Source organism: Coenobita brevimanus, chromosome 75 (genome assembly GCF_032717465.1).
Source record: "Coenobita brevimanus isolate Jiangsu-jjx chromosome 75, ASM3271746v2, whole genome shotgun sequence".
Taxonomy (NCBI): Eukaryota; Metazoa; Arthropoda; class Malacostraca; order Decapoda; family Coenobitidae; genus Coenobita; species Coenobita brevimanus.
The window spans coordinates 24,109,046-24,119,779 of NC_137028.1; the positions used below are offsets into that span (position 1 = coordinate 24,109,046).

Sequence of the window (10,734 nt, forward strand, 5' to 3'; positions counted from 1 at the left end):
GTCCATATTGAATACATGCTAGAGCTGTCTCATACAGGACTGGTGTACTGGTATTAGCGGGGCTATTTTTACAAAATGTCGACGGGTCTGCTGGTAGATCAGTGAAGCCTGCTTTTATGAATTCAAATCCCTAAACTGTTCCCTGCCCCAGCCGGGATTCGATCCTGGGTCCAATAGGACTGCAGGCCGCCTCTCTACCGAATAACCAGTCCATTGACAAGACACCGTTCGGTCAGATTCCACAGTATTCACATGCGTCGAAACAATCGTGATATGAATCCAATTTGAATAAAACAGTAACTTTCCTGGTGAATCATTTCCCCACCGTGAAGCACTCAGTATTCGACACTTGAGAGAAATATACATTGGCAATATTCATAAATCTCCAGATGCATAGTTTTACCATAAATCTATCTGGAATTATGCACTCTTTCTCTCGCACCAATCCAAATGACGCGAGTGAAATATTTAGCATGAAAGTCACTGAACCCCCCTTCAGCAAAACTTTACAACCTGCTTGTAAAGCGAGGGTGGATGTTATGTTTTGATCGTCGTGTGTGTGTGTGTGTGTGTGTGTGTGTGTGTGTGTGTGAACAAAATTTATTCTATTTCAACTAAACTTGGTGGGTGAGTTAAGGGGCAGCAAGAGAGTAAACCTGTTGCTTCGGAGTACAAGAGACCAAAGGTCAAGGTCAAGGTCACAGAGTTAATCTCGCATAATCAACTTAACCAGTTTTTATCCAGTTTAGACTAAGCCTGAGGGAAGAGTTGAAGGTAACACAAGAATAAGGTGATTTAATCTTAATAATCAAAGATCACTGTCACAGGGCAAAGTAAATATTTGGTCCGTGTGCCTGTGTGTGAACGAGGTAAAATATTTCTCACCTGATTTTCATCAAACATGGTGAATGGGTAAGAATTACTCATGGGAATGACCTATTGTTTTCAAGTACAATAGACCTAAAGGTCAAGGTACTTGGCAGGCTCTGCCTAAACTTTTTATCCGATTTAGATCAAACTTTGTAGAATGGTTCAGGATAAGCGTGAATGAAGGAATTCGATTTTGAGAGCATTCAGTAAAGGTTAAGGTCACTGGGAAAGGTCAAATGCCAAGGTCACATGGCAAGACTAACTCAGTTTTTATTACATTTAAATTATACCTGCTGGAGGCGTTAAGGGGTCAGGTAAGAACGAAGTTATTAAATTTTGAGAGCAAATAATAAAACGTGAAAATCACGGGACAAGCTTAAAACTTCGACATCTGCGTCTGCGTTTATACAAAATAACACGAACAGTTTTGATCTGATTTGGACTGAACCTGGTGCATGGGTTGAGGATGAACCAGCAGCTTGACTTATTGTTTTAAAAGCAGAATAGGGCAAGGGTCAATGTGGCACGGCAACGGCAACTTATACTGTATTTTATTTTACTAAGACATCTTTTTGGAAGGGCTCTGGTTATGGCAAAAATAAAGAAATTCGGTTTTGAGAACAATCAGTGAAAGGTCAAGGTCACAGGGAGAGGTTAAAGGTCAGTGTCACTAAGCCAAGTTTTCTGAGCTGATGTCAACCCGACTTGTTGGAAGGGTTATGGGTTAGGAAATAATGCAGTAAATCAATTAGAATAATCAGTCGAAGATCAAGGTCAATGGCAAAGTCAAATATTTTGCCCTTATACCGTGGGAGGGGGCGGATGTTAGATTGTCTGAGTGCTTCCCTTTGTTTTTGCTGTGTGTAGAGCAATGTTTCAGTTCAGTCAACTAACACATTATTTTCTGTTTTCTTTCCCCATTTTTTTTTTTTTTTGTCACATGATTTTATTCTCCTTAAGGAGAAATAGCAAACTCACTCCAGCACACTAACCCTTTCTAATTTCACTCTTTGTACTGCCACGTAATATTATTCAGCACAGTAGTTGTGGCGGCGCAAAAGAAGGCATGTAGTGAGTGGGTGGGTAGCCGCGACATGGAGGAAACTGAGAAACAGAATGAAGAGTAGTATGCAGAGAAGAGGGGGGGAAACAAAAATATTTGAAGAGCGAGTACGAAGTGAGTGGATGAGGCGTTGGAAGGAATCTGAGTGCGAAGTGGAGGGAATGTAAGAAAACTTTCTGGAAGGAGGTAAAGAAAGCAAGACAGGGTGATAGAGAACGTAGTAAGGGAGTAAAAGATAGAAAAATGATACATTGCTGGCAGAGAATAGAGAAAAAGTGAGCAGATGGAGAGAACACTTCAAGGAACTGCTAAACATAGATAATAAAGGTAATAAGAGTATAAGTGACTGGGGAATGGCAAGGAAAAGCAGGGAGATGAGAAGGGAGGAAGAGATCATTAGGACTGAAGTAACGGGAGCAACGAAGAAAGTCAAAATGGGGAAAGCTCCAGCAATTGATGGGGTGTGTGGTGAAATGCTGAAACACTGGGGGAGAGCTATAAAAAAAACTCGGTTCCACGGAGTCTGACGCACTGATTTTGCCAGCCGAGGACAGGTGGATCTGGTAACACTGCGCGATGCATTCAGGCGGTGATTGGTGGATTTCCGTTGTGTTTGAACGTGCGCCTTGTTGACTTCGTATTCCTGCCACCCCCCACATTTATTTGTAAGATACAGGATTATAAAGATATAAATTAATACAATGATATCTTTAATGATAAGTATGTCCCTTTTAATTTATTAGAGATAAACCTGAACGACACTGATAACAAAACTAAGTAAAGTCGCAACTGGACGTATACGGACAAGTGTTGGCGATTGTCGCGGGAATTCAGACGTTCGGAGCAGGGTGGTTTCGTAGGTCCTTTGAAGGCTCAAATGTTTTTCCCACTACTACTACACTCTCAGTGTACACTATGCCCTTCATTACCTCATCTACTGTAAGAGTTTTGGGTATCTTTAGTCCTAACTTTAGTCCTAACTTAGTCGTAGTGTGTGATGATGCTATGTACAGTTCATAATTCAAAAATTGTTCTCAAGCAAATACTTTCTGTACTCTTCCGTCGTGTTAATATTCATCGTGGGTTGTAGTTCCATTACTTGTTGGTAATAAATAGTAATAAGGAAGAGCGATTATACGAATTAGTACAATCAGTTATAGCAGTGCTGGTGTAGAGGTAACAGTGAGAGAGACAGTAGGCCATGTTTGCGAGCGTGATAGCGCCCGAATATGGCCTGTGGGCTAGCTGGAAACGCCTGCTCAACTTACGTAGCCCTGGCTGGTAGGATAACAGAAAGGAACAAAAAATATCTGTAGATTTTCTTAGTTGTGTTATACAGACATTACGTAAGCATACTTTAAAATTTATGAAGCTGTTGTAATAACCATGTCAAAAGACTTGACTGCCCAAAATCCTGTTTAAATAGTGCCATAAACACTGCATAATTGATGACCTATATTATAACAGAAAGCAGCTCAAGAACCCAAATATTGCATAGGTTTCCATACTTGTTAGAAGTATGAAATTATTTATATATAGTATGATCTTTACGATTGACGGGTTCATCTGTAGGTTTTTCGTTTATTTTTAATATATTCCTGCTTAGGATGTGTTGCCTGAAATAAAGATTTGTCGGCAGGTATGTATTGGACAACATGCGTGGAACCAGCATGACATTACCACCACCACCACAACAACACTAACAACAACCACTACAGCAACAACAAGTAGTAATACTACCACTACCACCACCGTTACTACTACTACCACTACCACTAATACTACCGCCACCTGCACTGCAAGTACAGAGCAACACACAGGCCTTAACAAAAAGTTCCAACGGTCCCCTCACAAATATGGAAGTCAGGGACGAAATATTATAATGAACGTTCACCGATTTTTTACAAGGGAGGGTCAGTGTGAAACACAACTACCGGTGACACTGAAAACAGCAAAAGCAACTGGAGTCAGCAACAGAACTATGCAGAGGATAATAGCAGAGGCTTCTAAGTCACCTAATGGTATAATGTGTTCACCACCTAAACGTGTACGACCATCACCCATCGTAGGAAATCTGGACAGTTTTGACCAAGGATGCATCAGACGAGGGATGCTGGCATTTTATGAACGAGGTGAACTGCCAACGATTTCGGCTTTATTAAAGAAAATCCAGGAGCCTCCTATCAGTTTCAAGGGGTGTTGAACTTCATTATTTAGAATAATAAGACAACTGGGATTTCGGTATAAGAAGGTGCAAAGTGGAAGGAAAATTTTGATGGAAAGGAAGGACATTGTGGCAGCCAGAAAAGAATACCTTCGAGAAATGAACAACAACAGAGCAAGTTTCCATCCCCGTCCGGTGGTCTTTTTGGATGAAACATGGATCAACCAAAACATCTGTGTTGAGCGTTGTTGGACTGATCCAGACGGAACAGCTGGCCCTAAACTTAAGACGGGGAGAGGTGCCAGATTCATCATAGTTCATGCTGGTGGTCACCAAGGCTTCATACCTGGAGCTCTTTTGATGTTCCGGTCCAAGAATGGATCAAAGGGGGACTACCATGATGCTATGGACCATGAACGGTTCAAGATCTGGTTCCAAGAACAATTACTTCCCAACATCAGTGAAGGATCACTAATAGTTTTAGATAATGCACCATACCACTCAAAATTCACCTGTAAAGTGCCAACAACCAGCAGCAGAAAAGATGAACTACTACAGTGGTTAGCTTCAAACAACATCTCCCATGATCCCTCTGCTACTAAAGTACAGTTACTTCAGATCTGTAAAAAACACAAGTCAAAGCAAGAATACGAAATTGATCAGATAGCAGTTAGTTGGAGTAGACTGTAGCACCAGTCGAGCAGGGCAGTACTCCCGAGGTGGATGGAAAGCTGATGACAGGGAGTGCTGGAGCTCCCGTTTCATCAGCCCTCAGGACTAGTTCCTGACCATCCCCCTTTGCTGAACTTTTTCAGTGTCTCAGTTACACAGAGAGTAGGCCAGCATGCTCTCCAGTACAAATTTCTCTATCTATCTTCACCAAACTTCATGCACAGTACACACTACACTTCCTATTCAAAATTTACCAAAATGGCGTCAATTCACCCAGCCTCGGAGTCCCCAGGGGGGGGGACCATAAATGCCCCCGCCATCTGCCCCTCTCCCGGTGACGACTCGAGGTGCCTGGAACCACTGTCTGACTCTCTTCTTCTTCATTTCTGCAACATTCGCGGCCTTTCATCTAACTTTCACTCTGTTGAGCACCACCTCTCCTCCTCTAAACCTCACCTTCTTTTTCTAACGGAGACTCAGCTGTCTGAGGCAACTGACAGCAAACCCTTTTCTGTATCCTCCTACTTTCTCTATTCTCATTTCAAAGCCAAAGGTGGCTGTTGTGTATACATACGCAACGACTTATCTTGCTCTCGTGTTCCTGAACTTGATTCTTCTGAATTCTCCACTCTCTGGCTTCGGCTTTCCTGTCATTCTCTGACTAAATATATCTGTGCTGTTTACTTATCCCCTAATTCTACTGACTATCAAAAATTCTTCGACTATCTTACTTCTACGATGGAACACATTCTGTCCATTTCTCCTTTCTCTGAAATCTCCATTCTTGGAGATTTCAATGTTCACCACCACCTTTGGCTCTCCTCTCCTTTCACGGATCCACCTGGTGAACAAGCCTACATCTTTTCTATCCTTAATGACCTAGAGCAGCTTGTACAGCACCCTACCCGTATCCCTGACCGCCTTGGAGAGAGCTCCAACATACTTGACCTCTTCCTCACAACTAATCCTTCTGCTTACTCTGTTAATCTTTTCTCTCCGTTGGGCTCCTCCGATCACAACCTCATTACCTTAACCTGTCCTATCGCTCCAGTACGGCCTGCGGACCCTCCAGGGAAACGTCGTCTCTGGCATTTTGGAGCTGCGGGCTGGGAGGCCCTCAGGCAGTACTTCTTTGATTTTCCCTGGAATGATTATTGCTTCCATGGCCGTGAGCCATCTGAGTGTGCCTTGCGCATTACGGAGGTTATTCTCTCGGGCATGGAAGCATACATTCCTTTCTCATATCCTTTGACTAACGCAAGAAAGCCTTGGTTTAATCACGCTTGTTCTAATGCTGTCCGCAACAAGGAGAAGGCCTACAAAAGGTACCGGAGCCAACCCACCCCTGAATCACATAATCTTTACGTTTCTGCCCGGAATCGTGCTAAGTCTGTTCTTCGCTCTACTAAAAATAATTTCATCCATACTTAATGCTCTCAACTCTCCAACTCGAATTCTTCCCGCTCCTTCTGGCACCTTGCCAAAAATCTTTCTAACAACTTTACCTCATCATCCTTCCCTCCTCTTTTCTACTCTGATGGTTCTGTAGCTATTTCTTCTACTGATAAAGCAGATCTCTTCGCACAGACTTTCTCCTCCAATTCCACCTTAGACGATTCGGTGCTGTTCCTCCATCACTTCCCCCTCTGACTTCCTCATGGCTGACATTAAAATTTCTTCAGTTGATGTATTTTCTGCCATTACTGGCCTCAGTACTAACAAGGCATATGGGCCTGATGGGGTCCCTCCTGTTGTTCTCAAAAACTGTGCTTCTGTGCTTACACCCTGCCTAGGCAAACTATTTCGCCTTTGTCTGTCAACTTGTACCTTTCCTTCTGGCTGGAAGTTTGCTCTCATTCAGCCAGTCCCAAAGAAGGGTGACCACTCCCAACCCTCCAACTATCGTCCAATTGCTTTAACGTCCTGTATTTCAAAAGTTTTCGAGTCAATTCTTAATAAAAAAATTTTAAGGCATCTTTCCTATCACAACCTTCTTTCCGATCGTCAGTATGGGTTCCGTCAGGGACGCTCCACTGGCGATCTTCTCACCTACCTTTCAGACTCCTGGTCATCCTCCTTTCGGGACTTTGGCGAAAGCTTTGCCATTGCACTTGACATCTCAAAGGCTTTCGATCGAGTCTGGCATAAATCTTTAATTTCCAAACTGCCCTCCTACGGTTTCTATCCTTCTATCTGTACCTTCATCGCTAGCTTCCTTTCTGGTCGTTCTATAGCTGCTGTCATAGACGGCCATCGTTCTTCTCCTAGATCTATCAACAGTGGTGTTCCTCAGGGCTCTGTCCTATCACCAACTCTCTTCCTTTTATTCATCAATGATCTTCTAAGCTGTACATCTAACCCTATCCACTCATACGCTGATGACTCCACCCTTCACCTTTCCATTCGGTTCCCGCAACGCCCATCTCAACAGTTACTTCAAGAAACAAGGGATGAGGCTATGGCACACCTAATGTCTGACTTGGCTCATATCTCTGACTGGGGTAAAAATAATATGGTTGTCTTTAATGCTTCTAAGACTCAGTTCTTACACCTATCAACCCGACAAAATCTTCCACAGGTATACCCACTAATGTTTAATAATATTCAGATTAATCCTGCATCATCCTTGAACATGCTTGGGGCTTCATTTACTCGGGACTTATCTTGGAAAGATCATATTACATCTCTTGTAAAATCTGCTTCCAAGAGATTGGGTGTGCTAAGCCGACTCCGCTCTTTCTTTACCCCTGCACAATTGTTGACTCTATACAGGGGTTTTATCCGCCCCTGTGTGGAGTACAACTCTCATGTATGGGGAGGCTCCCCACATACAGCTCTTCTCAATAGGGTGGAGTCAAAGGCTTTTCGTCTCATTAACTCTCCTCCTCTTACTGACTCCCTTCAACCTCTGTCTCTTCGCCGCACTGTTGCATCTTTATCTCTTTTCTATCGCTACTTTAATGGTCACTGCTCCTCTGAACTGTCTGCTTGCATTCCTCCACCTCTACGACGGGCGCGTAGCACCCGTCTGGCAGCAAACTCTCATCCCTTTTCTGTCCAACTCTCTAATGCAAGAGTTAACCGTTACTCCCAGTCTTTCATTCATGCAACAGGTCAGCTCTGGAACTGTCTCCCTCTGTCTGTATTTCCTCCTGCCTATGATCTCCAGTCTTTCAAACGCAGTGTGTCCAGGCATCTCAAAATGATCGGATCTTGAATTTGGCTCTCTATTGTATTTTGTTTTTCTCTTGGAGGGAACTGTTACTGCGGGCTCATGGCCTTTGGTTCCTTCTTCCTCGCATTAAAAAAAAAAAAAAAAAGTCACGGACATAGAGTACTCAGGCTACCCCCCTACCACTGCATGCTGAACCCCATTGAACTAATTTGGGCACAGGTGAAAACTGAAGTGAAGCAGAAAAACTCTAATGGTAACCAGTGCCTGAAGAGAATTGAGCAAATAGCCTACCAGGCAATCAACAACATAATATCTGAACATTGGCGGAAATGCATCGACCACACACTAAAAACTGAGGCTGAATTCAGGGCCAAGGACATTGCATAAGATCATTATGTTGAAAATTTTGTAATTAATGTGGCATCAGACGAAAGTAGTGTGGACGATCCAAGTGAAGAGGAAAGTGATATGGAGACCTAAATATACAGCCTTACCTTAGATATGCTTAGCTTTTCTTAATTATGATTTGTGTGAGCACACACACACACACACACACACACACACACACAATCTCACTGGGGTCAATACATGCTGTTCTTAATAAACACACATTTTCAATACCTTCATAGGTAACAGTAGCTTTACAGAGCTACATTATTTTGTTTGTATTCATAGTCAGATTCAGTAAAAAAAAATATTCTTACAGTAGTACGTTTGGTGTTTATTTTCCTGAGCCATTTCATAAGAGAGTATCATGAGAGAGAGAGAGAGAGAGAGAGAGAGACCCGGAAAGTAATGGATTGCATTATTGCAGAATGAACCGAGTATTTGTTAACGACGGAATAAAGGAAAGATAAAAGCAAACCCCATGAGAAAATAATAACTTGTACCATGCCGCTACAATTAAACCGCGTAAAGTGTGAACGAAATTAATCATAGTGAAATGACAATATAAACAAATAAAACATTAGGCCTGCTTCTGTCCTTAACTGTTGTCCGTATGCGTCCAGTAGCGCCTTAGTTTTATCACTGTCGTTCAGGTTTATCTCTAATAAATTAAAAAGAACATATTTATCACTAAAGATATCAATGCATTAATCTGCAGCCGTATAATTCTGTATCTTACAAATAAATAAAGAGGTTGATAGGAATACAAATTCAATTTGGCACACGTTCAAATACTATGGAGATTGACCAATCACCGCCCGAGGACACGGCGCAGTGTTACCAATTCCGCCTGTCATCAGCTGGCAAAATCTGTGCGTCAAACTCCGTGGAACCGAGTTTATAGTAGTAGAACGGATATGGAAGATGTGCTGACTGGCCTGGGAAGAAGGTTAAGTCGCGGGGGATTGGAAGTCAGGTATAATTATTCCCTTGTACAAAGAAAAATGGAAAAAAAAAGCAATGTGGAAATCATTTATGTATTTGTCTTCTTAGTGTATTAGAAAAAGTGTATGGTAGGATACTTATTGACAGAGTTAGGGAAATAACACAGGAATTAGTCAGAGAAGAAAAGGCATTTTTCAGGAAGGGAAGAGGCTGTGTAGATCAGATATTCATCCTAAAGTGTTTAATGGAAAAGTTTCGAGAGAAGGGAAAGAAGCTGTTTGCCGCGTTCATGGATTTTGAGAAAGCATATGACGGGGGTAAACAGACAAGGAATGTGGAAAATATTTAAAATGTATGGTGTAAATGGGAAGCTGTTGAATGCCATGAGTAAGTATGAGGGCGCTGAGGCTGCAGTGCCTGTCGTTGGTGAACTGAGTGAATTTTCCTATTTGAATGCTGGATTGAAACAGGGATGTTTCATGTTTCCACTGTTGTTCAATCTGTATATGGATGGAGTTATAAAAGAGATACAAGGTAGGGCAGTGCATGTTGGAGTGGCTCTAATAAGACAAGGCAGAATTTAGAAGCTTCCTGTTCTCTTGTTTGCCGATGATGCTGTACTGTTAAGTAAAGACGAACGGGAATTGTAAGGCTTGGTGAATGAGTTTGGGAGAAAATGTAAGAAACGGAGTCTTAAGGTGAATGTAGAGAAAAGTTGTGGTCCTCGAGAAAAATGAAGTCACTGAATGATTAGTGAGGCTTAATAGCGAAGAAATATGAAAGTATTTAAGTAATTTGGTAGTGTGATGAGTAAGGATAGAAGTTTGGAGAATGATGTGCTTGAAAGGGTGCACCAGGAAAGAAAGGTTGCTAGTTCATTCAAGGCAGTGATAAGAAACAGGGAAATGGGCATAGAAATAAAAAAAAGTCGCTGCATGACTACTGCGATCCCCACCCTAATGTATGGAAGCAAAGCTTGATCCTTGTTAAATGGGCACAAGTCAAGAGTGAGAGAAATGGAAATGAGTTATTTGAAGCATGTAGGGGTACACTTGGAAGGACAGAATGGTAATGAGGAAGTGATGGAGCATTGTAATGTGGATGTGGATGTGGTAGAAAGCGTTAGGGGGAAAAAAAAAAACATAGGTGGTTTGGCCATGTGGAGAGAATGGAGAGTGACTAACTAACTAGGAGAGTGTAAGTAAATGAGGTGGAGAGGAGAAGAGAGGGAAGGTGAGATAGAGGATGGAATGGAGGGATGGAGTAGAGAGGTATAAGAGAGATGAGGTTGTAAGTTGGGGGAATGGCAGCGAAATGGCAGGGGATAGGATGACATGGAGGCGATTTGTTTTTGGCCACCACTTATGGGATTAAGGCGCCTGGCTATATAGAGACAGACAGTAGCAGGGCAGTGTCTGTCCATTATGAAGGAACTCGCAACCATAATTACTCTTGTCT

At 42.4% G+C, this 10,734-nt stretch overlaps 1 protein-coding gene across 1 annotated transcript; it reads left to right on the forward strand.

The window, feature by feature from the left end:
• The first annotated feature begins 4,256 nt into the window (after positions 1-4,256).
• Positions 4,257-8,331, forward strand: LOC145408090 (uncharacterized). The gene is made up of 2 exons (XM_080278898.1): positions 4,257-4,766; positions 8,164-8,331. The coding sequence occupies exons 1-2, from the start codon at positions 4,257-4,259 to the stop codon at positions 8,329-8,331; spliced, it is 678 nt and encodes a 225-aa protein (XP_080135024.1).
• The last annotated feature ends 2,403 nt before the right edge of the window (positions 8,332-10,734 follow it).